This window comes from Adiantum capillus-veneris, chromosome 29 (assembly GCF_014529385.1).
Source record: "Adiantum capillus-veneris isolate H3 chromosome 29, ASM1452938v2, whole genome shotgun sequence".
NCBI lineage: Eukaryota > Viridiplantae > Streptophyta > Polypodiopsida > Polypodiales > Pteridaceae > Adiantum > Adiantum capillus-veneris.
The window spans coordinates 82,039,489-82,064,903 of record NC_140959.1 but is presented as its reverse complement, the minus strand read 5'-3'; the positions used below and the strand labels follow the sequence as shown (position 1 = coordinate 82,064,903).

Below are 25,415 nucleotides of genomic sequence, written 5' to 3'. Positions count from 1 at the left end.
AGTTTTGGGAGAGACACACATAATTCAAAACTTGGTGATGGTTGTTAGAGAACCGTCACATCTCGAGAGAGAAATTTGACTCAACGGCGGCTAGATCTCTATACGCGTTAAGTCTTAGCAAATCATATTAGTTTAATTGTTTACAGTTGTAATTTGTTTAATTTGGTTTTTGTTCATGTAGAGAGTCAAGGAGATCAAATGTACATGCTTGTGGACGAGGAGGAGGAGGAGGAGGAGGACTTGGAAAGATAGAAATTTATTTGTAGTCCTCTCTTAAGTGCCAATGTGGCACAAGAAAAACTTTATGAGCATATGCATATACACACTGAACTAAAATGGCATCTTATTTGTAACTTTTTTAAATAGTTAGTCCCTTGGGCTATAAGTTGTAAACGTAAGTTATATTCAAACTTTATTTTTTATTTTTTGTTTACACTTCAAAAATAATTGATGTTTTTTATATGTTTTATGTAGGTCAAAAATAAAGGTTCTCATTTGAGCCACCCAATTTATGAGCACCTTTATTTTGAATAGCCGTTTAGCGATAATAGACGTGGTAATAGTCCTGGATATATTTTTGCGTCTATTATCGCGCATATTGGTAACAAACCATTATCGTGGACATTACCGTATCTATTATTGCAAACAAATTTTTTTATTTCTCTCCTTTTCTAATTGTTATTCTGCGGTAATAGTAGCCATTCACATCTTTTCCTCTCATAGTGTATGGAGGTAACAAGAGCTTGTGATACTCTCAAAAAACACTATCATGTGTAGTACAACCGAATGCTCTAACTCAAACAATCATCGCATCCTCAAAAACTAATCTATGCTCACTAGAAAATCTCAAGAGTTTCAACTCGCATACGACGCCCGCTTTTGATAAATGTTAGGGTAACCCCAACTTGTGTCACTATATGGGAAAGCCCTCTAGCCACCTAGGAAAATAAATGATGATATGGTCCAATAGCAAGAGGATGCAACCTCTTTGAGCCAATAAATGTAAAGCGCTATGCCTACTTAAGAGGCTATTTTCTAATGAGTCATTGCACTTTGAGCATTATCACGTGTCTATACTCTCTCTCTCTCTCTCTCTCTCTCTCTCTATATATATATATATATATATATATATATATATATATATATATATATATATATATATGCTCTTTCATTTGGCATAGCCTAACCATGACCTCCATATCTCTAACCCTAACCTTAACACCATGGTTAAGCTAAGGCTTCACTAAACCATTGGTAATTAGGGAGCATGCTTTCGCATCTAACCCAACAAGTGGTATTAGCGTCAATAGTTCATACCTAGGCCTAATTTATTCCCCTCTTCCTCCCTCTCTAATCACTAAAATCTGATTAAGTTTAGACACATCCTTAGAAATACCAATGAGCCACTACCCTTCTTAATTAATCGATTAGTGAGGCATTTCTAATATTTGCGTGTGTATGTGTGTTCAATTTTAGTTATTACACCTCTTTGTGTTCATTTTCAGCCCATTTTTGCATCAGCATTGCTCTCATCATATTGTTATTTTCTTATGTAGTTTATGCGTGTGCAAAGTGCTCATCAACAATTCCGTAGAGCCCTCATATGCTTCAATCACACCTCGTTTGACTATCCTATTTAGCTCTCAAAATCATTCCATTTTTCAACTTTTAATTGACTACTTAATCATTTCTTTTGGAGATCATTAGTCGATTAATTAAACCCCCTAATTATAGGTGTGTGTGGAGGAGTATATCTTTGGAAATTTCTTGTCAAGCGTGTGAAGATCCTCCTAGTAATAGGAGTTGACCCTCTTTTTTGAGAGGAGAGACCTAAAGGGGCCATCCAATTTTGAGAGGCCATACCTAAAGGGGCCACCCAATTTGGTCATAAAAACACACGAGCAAAGTTTCAAACCACACCCAAATTGCACCATATAGATCCACTAGGTTCATAAATGGTCAAGTGATTGTTGTCGACTTGTCCACCCATAGATTGAGCTATTGAAACTGTACCTCATCCAATCGGCAGATAGAAGTCGTGCATTCAAGTAATTTGAAAAACTACAGTGGGCCTATAAGGATGATTTTCCACATGAGGAGGCCACCCGTGCGCCAACCCAAGGTGCTCAATTGTGTTGCTTCTGCGTGCGTATTCAAGCCCAACCAGATGAGAGGCAAGCACAAAGCCACAATTTTGGAGTCTTTAAGGTCCTCTAGGACTGACTCCCGTGGGCTAAGGGCTGAAGCCTTGAGCCAAGGCCCAAGGCACAAGCTATAAAGGCTATTCTCACATCTCTTGCAAAAACTCAACAAACACATCTTGTAAACATCACACCTTTTGGTGTTTTATTGTTTAATTTTTGGCAAAGATTTTCCCTACAATTAGTGCATATGATTGCACACTTCACCATGTATGGCACACATACACATAAAGATCACATTGAATCGTATGTTTACACATGAATCTTTTAGGATAACACTTTGAATATGCCAACCTATGTAAGGGGATTAGACAAACACTTTGAATATTCTAACCTATGTAAGGGGATTAGACAAACACTTTGAATATTCTAACCTATGTAAGGGGATTAGACACTCCTTACATAGACACTACCATGATACATGAAAATACATCTCTTTTGAAGCATCACATTATGAAAAAAAAAAAAAACACACACACACACACTCAATACATGATATGTATGTAAGTTTTTCACAATTAACCAAGAATGCTACACCCTCAACGAGTTGGACCAATGAAGATCAACATCAACATGAAGATCAAGACATGATGATGAGGATGACGAATGATAACTTGAAGATGACAACACATGAAGCTAATGAAATGAAGATGAAGATGACGACAACAAAAAAATGAAGATAATTTTGAAGAGGACACACATGATGACCTCTTCACACAAAGATGAATGAATGAATAAACAAATTTATACTACTTAGGACTACTAGTGAACCTAGTAAGTCTCACTTTTGAACCATAGTGATGATGAATCCAAATTGAGAACCGACATAGTGTATCATGGGACATTGAACCATGGTGATGAATCAAATTGAACCGCCATGGTGTACCATGTAGATGAATCATGCTAGCCTAGGAGTACAACATGACATGAACACATCAAAGAAACCCAAAAACACATAAAATCTTTGTAAAGGCATATTGTAAATGCGCTACACCTCTGTCTATGGCCAACAGTCGCTTACTCGCACTCGCAGCCATCTGTCCACAATCCTTAATCTTCATATCATAACAACTTTCTTCTTCACCTTGAGGAGAAGCTCCACCCACACGCAGTCTCTTGCTTCTCCCCTTCCTTGAATGTATACACCACATTGTGCAGATACACATACGCACACCACACTCTTTCAATAGGTATGAAAGCTCAGGTGCTTGGGGCATTCATGACGGTTTTGTCACGACATTTTTGGATCTACTGAGGCGCAAAAGGGAGAAACTTGGCCATGGAAGGTTGAGATTGGCAAAATCAATTGGAGTGGTTCTGTGGAGATCCGACAAGGATCATAGAGGATTTGGCATGTGTAGCCCCTCATGAGAAGGCATGAAACCGTGAGGGATCTATACATAATTTATAGTTGAAGAGCTTGGGCGAGTCTGCAGAGCTTTGGGCATGCAAGCCTTGGAGAACTGAGCAGGCATGTAAGTTGAGAGCTTGTGACTAGAGTAGAGAAGTAGGAATTGGGTACCATTGATGAAACACAACAAATCCCTTATTCTTGCCATTTCTTTAGAGAGACAGGTGTCAACGACCCCCTCCCCATTATTGGTATTAAGAATTATAACAAAATTATCGACTAGCACAGATTATCTATAATAAGTTTAAGATCATCTATCAATATTTGAAAACCATTTTTTGATTCATACGAGACACATGAAGTGAGAGCCATAATGTGGTCAAAAAATCCTCTCCAAAGCCACGTATAGAGCTATAATGTTTTTGGCAACAATTGTTTGTTTCTTCAGCCATAACATCTTGTCATCTAATTGAGATCCTCATATCAGAAATAAGATTATCTCAATAATGGAAAAACTATTATTTTTAAATGTTTCAAGCCTTATGTTTCAACAAACCATCATTTAAACTATAAGAACTCTGATGTGTTTTACGAGTTCTATTTCAAGTATGTGCCCTAAACCAAAGTATGACTTTATCAAGGCTCCAAATAGTTTTGGTGACTAAGTGTCCATTGAATATTGGGCACTCTTCTAAGTCTTTGACTATTCTGGGGGCAAAATTCCAAAAATCTCATCTCACTACTACATCCCTTGAGGCCTTCACATGAGGATTAAGTCTATCAAAACCAAAATCAAAGAAATGCTATCCAAAGGCTTCATCACATCACAGCCACGTGTTGATCATATCACAAGGCGTCCACTAGAAAATATGTAAGATAGCACGTGCGAACAAAATAAAGGATCTGTAAATAGATACACTTACAAAAAAATGTACTTACATAAAGGGATTTTTTTTTTACAAAGTGAAAATTTTTATACATAAGGACTAGTATTTTTACAAAAATACATACATAGGGATATATATAATACTTGAAAATATACAAACAAGAGATTATTTAAATACCTCTTGTTCTCACGTGCTATATAAATTTTTTACATATTGGACTCCCCGAGGATCATATATGTCGTATGTCACAGACAAAAGTTGATTCAAAAATGCCAAGGCATCAAGCAAGTTTTAGTCCAAATCTACATGCATTTCTAGATATATAGTTGTTACTATAAGTCATTGAGAGTTGAAATCTACAACCATATGCTTATCATGAGTAAATGTCCAAAAGAGTCTTATTTCAAGATATTAAATTCTACATACCAAAATATAACCAATTTTTCTCATGGCCGAATGTCAGTATTTTGGACTATCCAACTTTATGAAAGACTAAACCTAAAAGCAAATCGACGCTATTATCTAACTATCCATTTAAATAACAAGTGATTTAGTTTAAACATGGATTAAGAATTGAGTAGGTATACAAAAATAAACATAGCAAAAGGAGCCTCTTTTAAGCAATGGGCACTAATAGAGAAGATTATAGAGAACCGAAGACTTGATGAGGATCGAATTTAGTAAGGTTTATGGAGATGGATTGCGAAGCCTCATTTTTGCATGTGTTGGAATTAGGGTTGCAGAGAAACACACACAGCTTGGAGAAGACGAAGGAAGCTCAAGGCACACAATAGAGAGTGTGTTACTTAGTGTGCAATGGAAAGATAGATAGCCCTAGAGTGATGGCCGTATATACAATGCACGAGGGAAAAAACCTCCTAAAGAGGGAAAAAATGCCCCGGCGGTCCTAGTGTGTGTTGGGGTATAGGCGTCTGTGCCTTGTCCGACCGCCCAGAGTCTGGGCGCCCACTGACTTGTATACCTTATACATAGCATAAGTGTATAGGGGGCTGCTCACTCTTTGAGTCTCCCCACCCATATCTGTGTGTCGTGTGTCTCCTTCTCTCTCTCACTCTCCGTCTGTGGTGCTCCCCGATCCCCTTCAATTGGTATCAGAGCGTAGGTGCGGAGGGAGCGCGTGTGTGCATAGTCACGACGACAGCGGAGAGCCAGTTTCATTCCCGAAATCGCGTCCGCGCGCGTGCACACTTTCAAGAGTGCAAACAGGGTTTCGACTTCGGCATCGGCAAATTCAGCCTTCCAAGAGAATTTCTAGTAGGCGTCCTGCCGTTTTACCCCCCTTTCAAAGCCATTCGAGCCATCAAAAACTTCATTCGAGCTACGGTTGAGGAGCTGCATTTTTCAGCCCTCTTTTGGCAGTTATGTTGCGTTTTTAGGTCAAAACGGAGGTTTTTTTGGCATAGCTTTCACACCCGGACTCAGATACATGTGATCCAAGAGTCTACCTTTGGGTTTTGGCACGCTTCGGACGCGCTCGTCATATCAAAATTTTAAAATTCTGAACGCTGAATTTTCTGCAGCAGCAGCTGTTTATTGTGTGTCGAGGATTTCACACATGGTTTGCTCTCAGATGTGAGAGTGATATTTGCTGCAAGTTTCCTCATAGGTGGGAGGATACGATGTATGCCTTATGTAGTTTGATGCTCACGGAGACTAATGTGATTGCATTTTGAGCTCGGCAATGTATGCCTTGAGCATGTTTTTTGGCAGTCACAGGTAGAGCAGATATTTGTGTACTAGGTTTGCAGGTGTTTGCAATGATGTATGCAAAGTGTGGAGATTGGTGCATGCATTTGGAGTGCGCTTTGATGCGCTTTGGTTGCTCATGGTTTTGAGCGTGCAGTCAGTTTGGTTACTGGTTTTGTGGCTGTTTTACTGACGAAACTCTGACGAAATTTTCCCAGGAGTTTTATGCGTATCGTTTATGCGCTCTAGGTAAAGATTGCGGGTTGCCCTCAGCATTTGCGTGCGGTGTTCACTGCAGGTGGGAGATTTGTGCGTGTGTATGCATCGATACCGCACAGTGTGGGCTTGGTGGTTAGCTCACGGTTTGACAGGCGTACAGTTATCTTGACACACTCACAAGAGTGAATGTTGTGATGTATGCTTGTGTGGCTACGAGCTAGGTAGCCGGATTCGAGCACTAATGGCTTGAGGTTTTTCAGCAGGTTTCAGCTATAGGTTTACAAGTTTACAGGTTTCAGCCGGATTCGAGCACTAATGGCTTAAGGTTTTTCAGCAGGTTTCAGCTATAGGTTTACAAGTTTACAGGTAGGTTTGAGGGCTTATTTGGACGCTGAATTTTCAGCCATTGTTTCCTCTTTGCAGGTGTCCATGTATGACTCGGTTGTAGGCTGATCTGAGACACGTTTGTGACTTGTTTATGCAGCTGTTTAAGAGCTGAATTTTGAGGCTGTTTTGGGGTTGATTTGCAACCATATTTTACAGCCGTATTTGCAGACTTTTGTTGATGCGATTCGAGCCAGTTTAGGGCTGATTTGGTTGACATTTGCTACTCATTGTTGGTTGCTCTTTTGCGAGCATTATGGCTGATTTTTCATTTGACTTCCAGCGTAATGGTCTGACACAGTTTGATGGTGCAAATTTTGTTGCTTGGAAGGAGCATATGCTTGTTGCATTGGCGGATTTGGGATAGGATAAACCCTTGCGTGGTTTATCGGCGAAGCCCAAGTCTATGCGTGATGATGATTGGCAGGATCTTAATGAGTTAGCAATGTCTACGATTCGTTTGCATCTGGTTGAGTCAGACATGCATGCTTTGCTAGTGACTGAGCAAAGCAGAGAGTCAGTTGTGCGAGATACTTCTATGTAGGATAGACAGGTAGAGCGGTCTTGCTCTAGTGAGTCACGACAGGAGGACGTTGTGCAAGAGTCTATGCATACAGAGTTAGAGCATGAGAGCTCTAGTGAGTCACAGCAGATTGAGTGGTCATGTTTGCAGTGGATGATTGCAGAGGAGGCTGAGATGTCAGCGATTATGCAGTCATTCCTTTCTAAGCTCGACAGTGAGCATGGGGATATAGTTGTGCAGGATATGTCTTCCAGCAGACACCTAGAGCAGCTGGTTTGCTCTGAGGTTGCACGACAGGTTGATGCGTCTTTTGTGGACAGTCAGGAGATGCATGTGGCTGACACGCCTTGTCTGTCAGAGATGCCTATTGCCAGGGATATATATGTTGATGCATGCTCCGTAGAGCTAGCAGGGCCCGCTAGCATTGCATCGGCATTTGGTAGTCTCATGTATGAGATGTTGATCTTGAGACCGGATATCGCAGCTGCAGTGAGAGTATTTGCAGTTGAGGTTGTCAGTCGTTTGTTGACTGATGATGGCATAGTGCATGAGGGAGATATGCAGGTATTGCGTACATACTTGCAGTACGTGTGCGGTACGTATGGTGGTGTATGGACTTACACGGGAGAAGGACATCCGGATGCACACGATCACAGCCAGCCAGTGGGCATCGGTTGAGAGCGGTTTTCTCTCACCTTTTGTAGTCTTTAGACTAAGTTCCCTTTCTTAAAGGAACAGTCGCCTTTAAGTGGGAGGTTGTTGGGGTATAGGCGCCTGTGCCTTGCCCGGCCGCCCAAAGTCTGGGCGCCCACTGACTTGTATACCTTATACATAGCATAAGTGTATAGGGGGTTGCTCACTCTTTGAGTCTCCCCACCCATATCTGTGTGTCGTGTGTCTCCTTCTCTCTCTCACTCTCCGTCTGCGGTGCTCCCCGATCCCCTTCAGTGTGTTCACACACATCACTACCACATGTATATGGTAACAAATCCCCCCTGGAGTGATGTGGTGAACGAGAGCTGGCACATGAGTAATGGGAAGTGCCATGCCCTGAGGACAGGACCAGTCCACAAAGGGGAGTAAGCCCAAAGCTTTGCGGAAAGCTTCAAGCTTCTCACGAGAAAATGCCTTTGTGAAAAGATCTGCAAGTTTGTCCTGTGTTGGCACATAAGCCAAGCTGATCTCTCCTGCTGAGAGCCTCTCCCTGACATATTGGTAATGCACCTCAATGTTCTTTGTGCGAGCATGAAAAACTGGGTTCCTCGCAACTGCCAATGCGCTCTGACTGTCAGTGTAGATAGTGTTGGCAGTGTCCTGTCCAACACCCAAATCAGCCATAAGGCATCTAAGCCATACACACTCAACCGTAGCTGTGAAGACTGCCCTGTACTCAGCCTCACAACTCGAAGTGGCCATAGTAGGTTGCTTCTTGCTCAACCATGATATACATGAACTGCCAAGCATGAAACAAAAACCACTTGTGGACACTCGAGTGTCAAAACAACCAACCCAATCTGAGTCCGAAAAAGCATGTAAGTATGGCGGCAATGATCCCCCCTTGGGATAAAACAAGCCAAGATGTAAAGTGCCACTAAGATAGCGGAAAATCCTCTTGACAGCTTGCCAATGCTTAGACCCTAGGCTATGCATAAATCTTCTGACCTGTGAGACTGCAAATTGAATATCCGGCCTCGTGTTGCATACATAAATGAGGCAGCCAACAGCAGTTTGGTAAAGAGTGACATCAACAGGATTACCAGCATCATGTAGACTCAACTTCAAACCTGTTTCCATGGGAGTGGCAATAGGTTTGCAATCCTCAAGTCCAAACTTACATAGCAATGTCTCTATGTAGCTTTTCTGACACAAGGCAATACCACCATCACACTGCTTAAACTGTATACCCAAATAATGATGCAGCAGCCCCAAATCTTTCATCTTGAAAGTAGCATTCAAATCAGCCTTAAATTCAGCAATATGTCTCTCATTTGGTCCTGTGATCAGCAAATCATCAACATAAAGAACCACAATGAGAAGTACATCACCCTCACACTTTACATACAATGTGCTTTCTATTGGACTGTTACGAAAGCCTTGTTTGACCAAATGAGTGTCATCTTTCTCATACCAAGCACGAGGAGATTGCTTCAACCCATACAAAGCCTTGTTACATTTGCACACTTTGTCCTCTTGTCCTTTTATGACAAAACCGCGAGGCTGCGTTACATAAACTTCCTCAAATATGTCACCATTCAAGAAAGCAGTAACAATATCTGATTGATGTACATCCCAACCAAAATGAGCTGCCAATGCACATAGAAAACGCACAGTAGTCATACGACAAGTGGGAGCAAAAGTCTCTTCATAATCTATGCCTTTTTGTTGTGCATAACCCTTTGCAACAAGTCGAGACTGATGGCGATCGATCTCACCATCCGGCTTGCGTTTCAACTTGTAAACCCACTTCGTACCAATGGCCTTTTTGCCAGGAGGCAAATCATATAAAGTCCATGTGTCATTCTCTATAAGTGCATCATATTTTGATTGCATGGCAGCCATCCAATTTTCTGAATTCTGTGCTTCATCAAAAGATAGAGGCTCCTCAACATCATGTAAACTAGACACAGCCAAAGCATAACAATCTAATGCATAAGATGCATGGCGAGAGCCTGAACGAGTACAACTAGACAAAGGTGCATCCAATTTATTGTCGCGCAAAGTGTGCACCAGCCATTTTGGCATACCTCTAGCCTGCTCATTTTCAACCCTTTCCTCATCAAGTACATCATGTACATCTGCATCTACATCTGCATCAGTAATAGGCTGATCTAAAACATTTTCAGAAACCCCCATAGGCTGTACATTTGTCTCATTGGAACTTACATTCGTATTTCCACCACTGAAAAGAGGCAACAAAGTGTCATAAATGTCTTGTGAGCTTACATTACTGTCTCTAGTACATGACAGCAAGGGCTGAACAAAATCTTCCACAAACACTACATCCCGAGAAACCAGAATACGTTTTGTTTGCGGATGATACAATCTGTAACCTTTGCTTTCAGCACTATAACCAACAAAAATACATTTGACAGCCTTATCATCCAATTTTCTGCGCTGCACTTGTGGCGCCAAAGCATATGCCAAACAGCCAAAAACACGCATGTGCTCAATAGAAGGTTTTCTATCATGCCATGCTTCATATAGAGTAATAGACTGCAAATCTTTTGTAGGACACCTGTTAAGTACATAAGTGGCACACATAATGGCCTCAAGCCAAAAAGAATGCAGCAAAGCTTGACTTTTGACCATACATCGTGCCATTTCTGTCAATGACCTGTTTTTCCTCTCAGCAACACCATTTTGCTGAGGTGTATAAGGCACTGTACATTGGTGTTTTATCCCACGACTAGCCATAAATGCATTAAATTCATGAGTCATATACTCCCCCCCTCGATCGGAACGGAGGGTGCCCATAGTACGTTTCGAGACATTTTCAGCCATAGCCAGAAATTGTTTGAAGCACATAAAACTTTGGACTTCGCTTTAAGCGGAAATACCCATGCATGCCTGGAGTAATCATCAATGAAAGTCACGAAGTACAGGTAATTGCCCAAGGACGGAGTTTGCATGGGCCCACAAACATCACTATGCACAAGCTACAACCTGCATGTGGCCCGAACTGAACCATCCTTTGGAAATTTAGAACGGTGCATCTTACCCAAAATACAGCCTTCACAAACATTTTGTCAGGTGCTTCAAGAGGTGGCAAAGAAGCAACCATATCAGATTTCTGCAAACACAACAAACTGGCAAAATTCAGATGACCAAAACGTGCATGCCAAAGTTTTTCATCTGAAATAGCCCTTGAATCTGCAACAGCATTTGCAAAATTTTGTCCACACTTGTCATACAAAGTAAGCTTATACAGCCCACGGCGCAAAAGGCCAGATGCAACAATTTCATCACCAAAACTGAGATCATGAACTGTACATCTGTCATCCACAAATTTTACTACAAGTCCAAGTCTAGCAAGTGCGGATACAAACAAGAGATTCTTCTTGATCCCAGGTACATAAAGTGCATCAACAAGTGTGAAGGAACTGCCATTAGCAGCAATGAGCACAATCTTTCCAACTCCTTGAACTGGATAAGAGGCGTTGTTGGCAAAAGTGACTGAATTCCCATGAGGGACTGACTCGAGAGAGGTAAACAATTCACGATGTGAGGTAATGTGCTTTGTAGCACCACTGTCAAAATACCACACATGTGAATCTGCAGCAACTGACAAGCATGCATTATGGACAGCAGGATTGTAAGTGCACTCTGCACTAAAAGCCCATTCTGCATCAATATCAGCATTACAGTCTCCTTTCACAGAAGACTCAACAATGGCTGCATTTGTAGTGGAATCACGCTCTTTCTTCTTAGGCTCTTTGGCCTTCAACTTAGGACACGACTTGATCAAGTGATCATTGGCTTTACAATAATGGCAACGCATCTTCTTTTTGCCCTTATCACCAGAATTGCCAGACGAAGTGCTGCAAGCAGAAGCATTAGGAACATGATTTTTGCCACTCGCAGCAAAACCATAAAAAGTGGTTGCATTACTGTTACCACCCTTTCTTTGAGAAGCAATAAAAGCCTGTTCAACTACACACTGCCTAGTCCTGTTTTTTCTGGAAAGTGACTCTTGCAACAGCAATGTGCATAATGCATCAAACTTGACAACTTCAGGATTTCATTGGGTCATAAGTCTCCAAGTACTATCGAAAGTCTGGTAGGAATCTGGTAAGGCCAAGAACAGTCTGCACAAGGGAACTATCTGAAATGACTTCACCTGCAGAAATAAGCTGCTCATTGATATCCTTGACACTAGCAAGGAAAGTGTCCATATCATCTTCCTGATGCATAATCTTCGACTCCAGCTCTTTACGCAGCAAAGCAATTTTAGCCTCATTGCGGCTTGCATAAAGACCTACTAAAATATCCCAAGCCTGTTTTGCAGATTTTGCTGAACGGATGTGAGGAACAATGGTGCGCTTCACAGACAACGCAATCAATGCATGAGCCTGTGCATCCTTAACATCCCAACGAGCTTGTTCTGCCGTAGGTAAAACAACTCTAACAGCTGCAATCCTTGCAGCAAGACCTGTAACATCCTCAACATCGCCTACATCCTCAGAACCAGGACGTACATCAATGCCCTGCACGATGTTCCAGACACCCTTTGACACAAGAACATGTTGCATCATATAAGCCCACATAGGGTAGTTGTCCCCATCCAACCTATCCTCAGCAGCAAACATCTTGAACACATCTGTGTTGTTGTTGTCAGCCATGGTAAATGTTGCACCTGATGTGAAAACTATCCGAAAATAGGAGAAATGGAGCGGAAACAACCTGTGCTATATAGCACAAACCGTAGAAGACTATAAGGCACCTATTATGCAGAAAACGGCACTGACAGAAATTCTGCACAAAATGACGAAATAGCCTGTGCAGTACTGCCTGTAGTGGAAACGGAGGCCGAAATGAGCCCAAATCAAAATTCTGAGCAGACCAAGCTCTTTGAGCTTACCCAAAATTTTTGTCGACCTGCAAAGGCTCGCCAAAGCTCACTGAAATCGGAGAAAGTGAGCAGGCGTGTGCTGGAGCAGCTGGCGACTAAGCCCGGGAGGACGTGACCTGCTCTGATACCAATTGTTAGAATTAGGGTTGCAGAGAAACACACATAGCTTGGAGAAGACGAAGGAAGCTCAAGGCGTACAATAGAGAGTGTGTTACTTAGTGTGCAATGGAAAGATAGATAGCCCTAGAGTGATGGGCGTATATACAATGCACGGGGGAAAAAACCTCCTAAAGAGGGAAAAAATGCCCCGGCGGTCCTAGTGTGTTCACACACATCACTACCACATGTATATGGTAACAGCATGCTTGACATCGAATGAGATCAAAATGATTAATTGACACCTTTAGGTTTGGTAATCCCTTTTGATTAAATTAGCCATTTCAACCATAAGTAATAGAGTGTCATTCAGGACTAATGATTGAGTGTGATGCAGCAACAACAACAACAAAATGAATCATCTTGAAGTAATTAGCAATAATTGAGAAGAATAAAGATAACAAGAGACTTAGCAAGGTTCATATTTACTCAGGTTGCCCTCCCTACCAAATTTTGTTGTGTACAATCTAATATAAGCTCTTGTTTGGATGAGATGGCCGATTATGAAGGCTAAGATCTGTACAAACCATATGCTAATCAGCTCATTCATTATGAAACTTATCATAAAAAAAACTTTTATAGGCCCCTTCGCTCAAGGCCTATTCACTACACGAACCTTAAGTATGTGCATAGAGCAAGGAAGATTACAAGAAGTGGATCATAATTAATTTCATAGAGCTTACGAGTGGATCATAATCAATTACATAGAGCATTACTAATCTTCATTCTAATCCTTGTTGATGATCACCAACCATCATGATTACACTTACACAAAGATATGACACATACTTAGTGTGTGTGTGTGTGTGTGTGTGTGTGTGTGTGTGTGTGTGTGAGAGAGAGAGAGAGAGAGAGAGAGAGAGCAATGGCGTAGGAGAGGAGGACAAGAGATTGGGTATGAGTCTAATCATGCTCCAAGAGACTAGGTGAGTCAGTGTTCGGGAAAAGTGTGCCTCAGCTTAGCCTTGAGCCGGTTGCAAAATCAAAGTAGCCGGTTGAGGGGAGTGCAAGAAGGAGAAAATTCCGCTTGAAATACATGGAAAATAGTGTAATTTTGCAAAAACACTGGCTAGTAATGTAAAATTACCGGTTCAGATTTGTCTTGGAGGGATTTTTGTATGTTTGTGAAAATGATTTTTCCCGAACACTGAGGTGAGTCTTCCTCCGTGCACACACACTCCCAAGCTAAGAGAGGGCACCCTCCTACATACAAGATCCGTTAGTGAGATAGTAGGCAAGGAGAAAAGTGGATCCTTATGTCATGTTTGCCCTTTTTTATATTAAAAATTTCCCATTCTTTCAAGTAACGCTAGAGAGAGAGAATAGCCACTTTAGAATCATTTTTCACTCATTTTGGTTGTGAAAAAATCCCAATGGAACACAAATGAAAATTTTCAAGATTTGGTGGATTTTGTTGTCTTATGGGTTTAATTAAACCCAAAATTACCCACTTCAGAGCGCGCGCACACACACACAGAGTCACATTTTGATACTTTTTATGGGCTGTTCTAGTCTCATAATATCTTGTCAAAACTCCAGACATTTATGCTCTCAAACCTCTTTTACATCAATAATTGTCTTAGTCATTCTCTCTTCAACCAAGAGAGAAAAAAAAATCTTGCATTTAATTTGTCTTGCATTTTCTCTCTTCAACCAAGAGAGAGAAAGACTTATTTTTATTTTCATTCTTCTATTTCAACCTCATGAATGACATAAAATGAGATCAAATTGATTAATTAAAGCTATCGGGATCATCCATTTTGATGACACACATGAGACACACACTAGCCATAGAATTTGCATTTCACTGTGAAAAATTTACAAGTTTCCTTTTGCTATATGATAAGAAGCACGAAGGCCTGCTAAGTTAAGAGGGAGATGAGATTTATGGAGAGTAAGTTCAAATGAACACCTACAATCACATGAAATCTTTGTGGTGTTTTAATATAAAATTATATTTTCCACTATATATACAGAATCACAAATAGTTTTTATGCTAGGAAAGGCTCAAGTTTAATAATAATATTTTAATGTCTTTATAAAAAAGATAAATTTAATAAGCATAGAGAATAATAGAATAATTTAATAAAATGAATCTTTGTGTGGTCCTCAAATGAAAGGACTCTTTACAATCAGAATATTAAAAAAATTTCTTTAATCAATACTTGGCATCATGAATCAAACTCCTATAAATAGTCTTTAACCTTTTGTTTTCTAAAGCCTTTTTCAACATGTCAAAAAAATGAATGCAGCTTTTAGAAATAGCATTTGAAAGGGCATGATTAAGACTTTCAAGGCTCTCTTGAAAGACACATGTCAAACAATTAGAATTGCACGGCTTTCACCCATATGGATACCAAGGCCTTTAGCAAGCCAGAAAGCATGGCCCAACCATGCCACTGGTTGTGCATATATGTGAGCATGTGTAAGTGTGATATAGGGCACGGAGATGGCTTTTGGAGGGCCCTCAAACTATCGTCTCTAAAGGGCTTACTTTCCCTCTAAGAGACAATGATCTCATCCATGATGAACATGAGATGAATTTCTATAAAGTAGTGTCTAGTTTTTAAGTGATGTGCTATGAATTTTTGTCAATCTAGGAGTTCAAATTCTATCTTCATTCACAACATACTGTTACAAAGTTGTCATTGTTAACTTCAACTATGATAAAGGGTACTATCCCTCTGTGTGTGTGCGCGCGCGCGCACGCGCTAGGCATACTTGCTACTTTTAATGCTACCAAATAGTAGACATTTTAGTGCTTCAAAAGTATTCCCACACACACACACAGGTCTCAAACTTGACTTGCTTTACCTTCTTTTATTTTTTCCAGTCTGATGCTTCCAACTTGCTTTACCTTCATATGATACAAGTCCTCCAGAGGGGGGCAAAATCATGTCAAATTTGCTCTCTTTTGTATTTGTATTCTATATGTGAATCCACCACAGGTATTCAGAAATATACAAGGAAAGTGGCATATACCTCAACTATGATAGACTTTTAAGAAAGTTCACATAGTTCACACAGCAGTAACACATTTTTATAAAATCCATTCTACCCACATCTTGACTTTAGAGGACATGCAAAGTTTACAAAGCCCTTTTGTAATAGGTATTTTGATAGTAAATATATGGTTGAAATTCAGTAAATAATTTATCCTTTGTACTCACAATATTCTGACAAGGAAAAGTTTTCAGGCGGATTAAAGAGATAAGCTCGGGGCGTCTGTATCACTTGCGTTCAAAGTGTTATTAAAGTACCCTATGAAGAAATTTTTCTCAAGAAACTTGCAGGTTTTTTTCCCCCAAAATGCAATAAAAAACCCCTTTACTGAATGTAATCTTCTTAAATTCTTCAAATTAGCCAAATAAAAACCCTTATTTTGAACTCGTGTGCTATACATGCACATTAATTTGGAGGCATAACCCCCCTTCCCCAGCAAGCACTATAGACATGAAATATGCAAAAAAAAGTGCATTTTTACTTGAAATATAGAATTATACAAATGTATTTGCACAATTAGAATACACACATACACATATGGACGAATACCCGAAGGTGCACTTGCACATAGACACGCATCAGCGCCCATGCGAACACCCGACCTTAATAGTCTTATCGTTTTTGACATTTTAAGTCCACATGAAAAGGCTCAATATTAAGGCTTAGCACCCTTGCAGTCAAGTTTTGCTGCTAGAAAACTCAGAAAATTAGAATGTCTTTGATTAATGATGATTCTTCAACAACTTATTATGTCATTGGCATCATAAGGAAGAAGTTATGAAATACAATTGTCTTGAAATCATCCTACCAAATTGATGGTTGGTGGGAGAGAGATTAAGCCAATGTTGTGACAATCTTATTCTTGATGCAAACAATGCTTGTAAGGGAGTCTCAATGCACTCCCCTCCCTTCTGTCTGTCTATACCGCAAGGCTTGAGTAAGCGCGACTCTTTTCAAGTTCTAAGCTAATGAAAATTGTTGGGGAAAATGGCCCAAACTCTGTGAAAGCGGCAATGGAAAATCCCCACTAAATTGAGAGATTTCGACGATGATCAAGCTCGGCATCGCTTGCTAAATGGTAAGTAAAAGGAAACATGCGTATGCGCCTGCCATAGAGCAAGCTATATGAAGCCTGATTCATTGAAATTGGGTGGTGTCTATAACTTGAGCTATGCTAGCAAGACAATGATATACAGGTTTACTGAGTTTGAATGTGTGTGTATGAGTGTCATGCATAGGCAAATGTTTGCCCCCCTCACCCTTGACGACTTCCATTAATCGACCGGATCCAGCCCCGGATCGAAAGGAAGAAGTAGTGGGTGCGTAAGCAGAGGACAGCCTGCCACTTGTTGCCAAGAGTTCTCCACAGTGTTATAAACAAGACCTTGGTTATAGAAATACCTGCTAAAGAAGATGAGGTGCCCTTGTGCAGTACAATAGAAGCATTCGGACGGCGAGCTGAAGAACTGGTCGCAAATTGCACGTGGCATCTTGCCCACCTCCCGCCATCGCAGCGTCTTGGGATCTAAGCACCATATATACAATCCCAATACATACCTCCTCCAAGCTTTCCCTATCACCAAAATGCTCCCCCTGCATTCGACAAGGTGCCGAAATTTCGAATACCCGGGTATCTTGCCGGTCTTCATCTTGATCCACAATTGCGTCTGCAAATTGAATGCAAGAAGACCACTCCCTGGGCCCCTTGTTAGGCAAAGATAGTAGCCGCAATATTCCACCATGCTCCGGCTTATATCTTCATCAGGCGGCAGCGTCCCACAATGCACCCATTTGCCCGTCGTAGAGTCGTAAATTTCTGTCATCCTCCTGTTTTGATTGGCGTCCTGCAATCCGCACGCAACAAGGATCTTGTATGACATAGCTTTCCGATCCACTATCATGGACACCACCAATGGCACCCTCTTGCTTATCATCGATGGTATCTCCTTCCATTTCTTTGTCAGCGGATTGCATACAATCAGAGTTGCGCTCCCTGTGTCTAAATTTGAGCTCAAAAAGCAAATCAAGCCGCCCGCTGATGACACAGGATAAGCTACTGTGGGTAAGAAGTCCAAGGGAAAAGAGTACCATTTCTTTGAGAGCACCTCATATGCGGAGAGTTGTTGGTAGCGCGATCGGTTGAGGGCAAGGAAGTATGTTCCATGTCGATGATGGCGATGTTGCGATGGGATCTGTGTGCGAAAGCATAGGAATGGTCGTGAGAAGAGGAGATTGCGCCACGATTTGCAGACTACGCTGAAGCGGAAAATGGAGGAAATGGGTAAGAATGCGAGGATCCGTTCGATGAGCTCTTGTGGCAATTCACTCCATAGATGTGGTTGTAGAGATGGGTGCAAGGAGCAAAGCACTGAACATGCACTTGCCGATGATGATGGATCGCTGCCGGCAGTGGTTAAAGTGGAAAGGATATTGTTGCTTTGGTAATTGCTCTTGATAATGTTGATCCCTTTTCTGCAAGGAGGGGCATATAAATGCTGCTGATGATGATGATGATGGAGGAGTGCCGCATTGTTTGCATAACCTAGCTGATTGCCGCTGGTGGCCACGTCGGCAGATCTAGAGGCGCCTAACAAATAAGATATATTCTGATGGATGAAAAATGAGGAGGAAATCTGGTTATGGTGAATTGAGATGGAGAGGCGCGGGACTTTGCTGGGGCGTTCCAAATAGGTTTCTGCAGAGAAGTTCATGCTATGGACCTCTCAAGGTCAGATCATTAGCGCGACGACTCTATGAGTGCAAGAGACATGGGCAGGCCTGTGAATGAAGAGGTAAGAGATCTGTTGGAGTACAAGATGTGTGGGTGTGTGTTGCGCAGCCCGGGGGGGGGGGGGGGGGGGGGGGGGGGGGGGGCAGGTATAATGCATGCAGTCAGACCATATATGAGGAGGGGTGCTAAAGATGAATTAGCTTTCTTGATTTAGAAGACATGTAAAGAGGAAGCAGAACAAGAAGAAAGCTTCTATGCTACAGCTGCTTCTTCTTCATCATCATCACCAAAGCAAGCAACCTCTCCCAACTTTAGATAGGCGGCTGCTTTTCTGCTTTTTTGACATATAGAAAAACCAATATTTTCTAATGCGCTTACCTGCAATAATCGCTTATTCCCCAAGGGAAAGCGAGCGAGATCCGAGCTTTTCTACATTTCTGAAACCACAAGCAAAAGCAGAATTTACAAGTGGGCGATTCTGCTTTTCTCAAGCGAAATCTTGCTTTCAAAGGCAAAATGGACTTTAATGGAGACGAACCCCAAACGCACAGCGCAAAGAAAAGCATCAGAAGAAGCGCGACCCCTGCATGTGGGTGATGGCGGTAGGGCAAGACGAGAGCGAAAGCAGAGGTGGGTTTGCTTTCTCTCCGTTGCTTTTTTTGTGCTTTTTGCGAGCGGGGCGATGGCAAGTACAGGAGGGAAAGCTGTCTCACCTAATGCAGAGGGATCAGGGTCGGGGGGGAGAGGGAGAGGGAGAGCTGAGGCAGGGGAAGGCCTGCCCATAACGTGGATATGTGAGAGGCCGCGTGTAGTAGAGTATTGTTGCACCAAGAAAAGGGGAGAAGAAAGAAAAGAGAAAGAAAACAACGAGGAAGCCAAAAAGAAAAAGAGCAAGAGTGAACGTGTGGGTGTGTAGTCTATGTGTGTAAAGAAAGAGAGGAGGAAGAGATTTCTTAGAGAGAGAGAGAGAGAGACAGAGAGTTTGTGTGTGTGTGCGCGCGCGCGCGCTCTTGTGTGTGATCATTGATGCACAGTACCTAGGTAGTGTGTGTGCTTGTGTCTTGGAGAGGATAGAGTGACGCAAGAGTAAGGTCTTTCTAGAGAGAGAGGTTTGCGAGAGAGAAAGAGAGAAACCTCTTTCTATTGTGTGTGTGTGAGAGAGAGAGAGAGAGAGAGAGAGAGATCCCCATTTTCAATTGGGTCCCAATTTTCGGTTTGTCAAAGAGAGAAAAAAGAGATTAGGAGAGAGAAAGTGAGCGCCCATCTTTCTATTGAATGGGAGTTGGTGCCCGGCAAGAAGATTGCATCAACCCCTTTGGTTCGGTTTGGTGAGACGCTTCCAACTAGCCTAGCAACCCCCTCCCCCCCCCCCCCCCCCGGCCCAGTTTTTCAAATCATTTTTTCTCCCAACCTTTTTTGAAATTGAACGCCCAACACCTCCTTAGTGACCCTCTAAAGTTTTATACACGATTACATATGCTTGAATACTCCCTAGTGGTCTTTGTGTGTTTTGAAAGAGACCCCCCATAGGCATAGAGAGCGATTGACCAAGCGAAAATAAGGAAGAATCTGTGTGTTCATGCATGCGCCTATGCTAAGATTTATTGTGATCGATCTGCGAGAGATCATTGAGACATTGGTAGATAGTGAAAAACAAGAAAAATTAAACACAAAGATCCAACTCGTTGACCATGTTTAATACGCCTCGCTTTTTTGCCGGTGCGCCTCATTTTTTTTGTTGACCAGGTTTAGTGCGCCTCGAGATCCCGCCCTGCAACCCCGACCATTGAATCCCCCTCCCCCCGCATTTATTATGGGTGTCACTTAGTCTCAAGGAAAGGAAAGGCTATTGTGCAAAATAAGTATGCATCTACAAGAGATTCAAAGCAAATATTAATCCATGGTATTCAATTTAAGACCCCACATCATTTAATTTATAATAAACCTCCATTGCAATAGCCAACTTCATACTCAATGGAGAATCTTCCCATGCATGTCAAGTACTCATCTCTATACTATCTAATGCACATTGGAGGCCATGCCACTTACTTTTATAATGTGAAAAAAAGGACAACTTTTAATTTTTTGGGCTCCCTCTCTCTCTCTCTCTCTCTCTCTCTCTCTCTCTCACTCACACACACACACATTTGCGAATGACTATCATAATTCCATAACTTGCATTTCACATTGGGTGATTTTTTAGCAGATACGAAGTAAGAGTGTCTCCCTAGATACAATCACATATGCTATAGGCTGTTTTCAACTAATCATGGAGTGCATCGATTGCGGGATATACCCAACAGGGTCAAGGCCAAGAAGCTTTGGGTTGTTTTTGATAGATGTGAAGCGAGGGTGTCTCTCCAGATACAATCACATACACTTGCACCCTGAAGGCATGTAGCATTCCACAAGATGTTGGTATGGGAAAAAAAAATTCATTGGTTGTAGAATATGCCCAACTTCGTTAGGACCGAATAGCTATGGGTGTTTTTGAGCAGATATGAAGCAAGGGTGTCTCTCCAGATGCAATCACATATGTTCTAGGCTGTTTTCGACTAATGCGAAGGGAGGGTGTCTCTCTAGATGCATGTCGTCTCATGGAGTGCACCGATTGCACGATATACCGGGTCATTTTCAGCAAATGCAGAGAGACGACATCTCTCCAAATGCAATGATGTACAATTGCACCTTGAAGGTGTGTGGCATTACACAAGATGCTGATATGGGCAAAAGAATCCATAAAGCACAAAAAGTGCTTGAGGGGCTTCGTATCTGGGATGTCGTCTCTTGGAATGCACTGATTGCAGGATATGACCTACTTGGTTAGGACCAAGGATCTCTGAGCATTTTTTAGTAGATATGAAGTGAGGGTGTCTCTCTAGATACAAACACATATGCTCTAGGTTGTTTTAGCTGATGCCAAGGGAGACTGTCTCTCCAAATACATGTTCTCTCATGGAGTGCACTGATTGCAAATATGTCCAATAGGGTCAGGTTCTTGAAGCTTTGGGTGGTGCTCGATAAGGGGTGTCTCTCTATATGCTTGGCCAAGAAGCTTTGTGTTGTATTCGACAGATGCAAAGCGAGGGTATCTCTCCATATGCAATCACATATGCTCTAGGCTGCTTTTGGTGGATGAGAAGCGAGTGTGTCTCTCGAGATGCAATGTTGTCTCAAGGAGTGCATTGGTTGCAGGATATGTCTATGGTTGAGGCTTCTAATCTCTATGGTTCTATGTCTGTGTCCTACATTTTGCATATATCAAATATCAACGTGGCTTCTCAGTGTTTGAAGGGTAATGACATGTGTGAGGGTCGGTTTGAGGATGGATTGTTTGAGTGTGGGTGGATGAATACTAAAGTGAAGTAGCTTGCAAAATGAGGGTGTCTCTCTAGATGTAATCACATACGCTTGCATCTTGAATCTTTGGGCTGTTTTGGGCGGATGCGAAGCGAGGTTGTCTCTTTAGATGTAATCACAGACGCTTGCATCTTGAATCTCTGGGCTGTTTTGGGTGGATGCAAAGTGAGGGTGTCTCTCCATATGCAATCGCATTTGCTTTTTGCTATTTTCAGCTGATGAGAAGAGAGTGCATTGATTGCAGGATACGTTCAATAGGGTCAGGTCAGGAAGAGAGAGGTATTTTTAGCAGATGCAAAGAGAGGGCATCTCTCCAAATGCAATGATGTACACTTGCACCTTAAAGGCATGTGACATTACACAAGATGTTGATATGAGCAAAAGATTTCATAAAGCACAAAAAGTGCTTGAGGAGCTTCGTGTTTGGGATGTCGCCTCTTGGAATGCATTGATTGCAGGATATGCCCAACTTGGTTAGGGCCAAGGAGCTCTGGGCATTTTTGAGTGGATGTGAAGCAAGGATGTCTCTCCAAATACAAACACATACGCTCTAGGTTGTTTTTAGCTGATGCGAAGGGACTGTGTCTCTCCAGATGCATGTTGTCTCATGGAGTGCAGCCAGGGATTTCATTAACGTAATCACGATCGGTTGATTACGTCAATAACTCTAGTATTTACACAAAAAATTCACGTGATCACATTAATTGTTAACGTGACTTTGATTTTGACTTGCAAAAACCTATAGAGCCAGTTAGCCCTCCAGGTTTTTCATTTTTCCTTGCGGGGCCCGTCGGGCTTTTTCATTTTTCAGGCGGGCCGCCGGGTATATGCAGTAGCCTAGCGGGCCCGCAGGGAAAATGAAAAAGCCCGGCGGGAGTAATTATATATAGTAAATAGTGTGCTAACCCCGGTCTTTTAGTTAGCCAAATCCTTGGGGAGTGTATCCGAGTGCCGGGTATAGTCATCTCCTTGTGAATTGACCTAAGGTTACAGAGTAACATGTCCTTTTTTTGGGCCAAACGCGATTCTTAATTCGGTAACCACTTCTAAAAAAATTTAATTCGTTTACCGACATAAAGGTACGAAACCAAAACAACTGAAAACTTGGAGAATCATGCTCATTGCGAAGAAGCCATTGGTCCAAATGAGGGCTGTAATTGGTTTTAGAAGATGAGCATATGTAAATGACGAGTCGATAGTTAAGGGTCGGATGTCCTATACTAGTGTACCGGGCATATAAAGATCCTTGAAGTCTTACATTTGAGTTGATTTACACTTGTCACTCCACAATATAAGAGCTATAATCCTTGATTGGGTTAAAATAGCTTTTATATATTGAATTGGTTGCGTGGGTGAGCTACAATCCTTCACTGGGTACAAGTAGTCCTCAATTGAGTAATTATATTGAAGATTTATTTGCGTTAGTTCATGCATTGGTTTATATAGAGAGTGCATTATGTATTACGATAGATTATTAGTGCATGAAATGACCAATCATATATTTTATTGCTTTCGTTTGTTTTTTTGTAGCAAATGAAATTAGATGTGTCTTATTGTTTGCAAATCAAAGTGTACATATAATAATCATTATAATAATAATTGCATAGAGAGATTCAGAGTATTGTTATAGTTATTATGCCATGCATAGACTACATTGCAATGTGTATGGTTGCTCACAATATAGGTGATCGATATGTGGATTGACTAGCGTGCATTGAAAATCTCATATTGTGCATCATGGTTACTTTCATATTGAATGGTTTTTAAATTATAATATATATTGAAAATAAGAAAAATGTTTCAAAAACTGAACATCTTGTTCTTTTGTCTTCAGTTTTAATTTAAAAGCAATGGAGCAAAATGTGGGCACAAGTGGTACGAAGAAGCCAAAGAATAAAAAAGCTCATGGCAAAGAGTGTGATTATGCTCACAACATATACGGCCGATATACAGAATGGCAATGTAAATTTTGTCACACAACAAAATCAGGTAGTGCACCACGTATTAGGGATCATTTCCTGGGTAGCGCTAAGAACAGTGTAAGAAATGTGAACATCCTCAGGCACTTGCAATTGTAAAGCGTTTGAGAGAAGAGCTCGCCAAAAAGGGTGGTAAGAGACAACATATATATAGCTCTGTGGCTTTGAGTCAAGAGTTCCTAGGGCCAAATATTAACTCCGCAAATCCTGTAGTGACGTCAACTAACCTTGGAGAACAAACTGCGCAAGGAGAGGCAATTCCACGCAGTGTTCCTTTTAAACGTCACAATGAAAGTGGACTTTGTCAAATGCGTCAAAAATAATTACATCAAAGATTTCGAGTGCAGTCTCTAGAAGAATCACAAATTGTACTCGCCAAAGCAATATTCTTTACTGGAAGTGCTTTGGTCATGGTAGACAGCAATCATTGGAAGGCCGCTTGGAAGAAAATCGGTGAGTTTGGTCCAGGATTTTCAACTCCTTCTTATCACACAACAAGAAATGTTTTATTGGACAAATGTTACATCAAAGTCAAAGAGCGTGTTGGCAAAATAATACTTGGGAATATTTGGCTTTCAGGATATACAATTGTGAGTGATGGGTGGTCAAATGTTCAGAGAAGACCGCTGATCAATGTAATGCTGGTTTGTCTAACGGGAGAAACGTTTATAAAGGCGATTGATAGTTCTGGTGCAATTAAAAGTGACAAATACATTTCTGAGGTCTTGATTAATGTAATTAAAGAAATTGGTGTTGAACATGTCGTTCAATTAGTCATGAACAATGCAAAGAATTGTAAAAACGCCAGTAAATTAATAAAGAAGTGCTTTCCACACATTTTTACCAATGGTTGTAATACGCACAGCTTGAACTTGGTGCTGAAAGATTGGTACACTAGCGAAGAAATCACATGGTTCGCCAAAATAATTGATACAACAAGTCAAGTTGTGAAATTTATCTTGAAACGACAAAGAGTGCTCGATTTGTATAGGATGTGCATGTCAGTGATGCTAAAACTTCCTGTTGAAACTCGGTTCTGCACACACTTTTATACCTTGGAATCACTTCTTCGTAATAAATGCGTTGTGATTGACACATTCAATTGCGTGGCCTTTGATGAATGGCGGCTTGAGCAGAAAGAAAAAGTGAAAGATAAAATTACATGTCTATGTGGCAATGTAAACAAGGTTGCTTGGTGGAGGAGTGTAATGGATGCATACCATGTAATGATGCCCATTATGTTCGCGATCCGCAATCTTGATCAAAGGACGCCAAACTTGTACAAAGTGTGGATGACATGGTGGTCAGTCCAACAGAGTCTTGAAAATCCTCAAGAGCTGAAAGA

The 25,415-nt window shown here is 41.3% G+C and overlaps 1 protein-coding gene across 1 annotated transcript; it reads right to left on the bottom strand.

The window, feature by feature from the left end:
* Window positions 1-16,699: 16,699 nt before the first annotated feature.
* LOC147419474 (F-box/kelch-repeat protein At5g15710-like) lies at window positions 16,700-19,589 on the bottom strand. The gene is made up of 2 exons (XM_086505715.1): window positions 19,445-19,589; window positions 16,700-19,168 (listed from the first exon to the last, which is right to left on the bottom strand). Exon 2 carries the CDS (start codon window positions 18,709-18,711, stop codon window positions 17,275-17,277), a length of 1,437 nt encoding a protein of 478 aa, XP_086361841.1. The 5' UTR covers window positions 18,712-19,168; window positions 19,445-19,589; the 3' UTR covers window positions 16,700-17,274.
* Window positions 19,590-25,415: the final 5,826 nt, after the last annotated feature.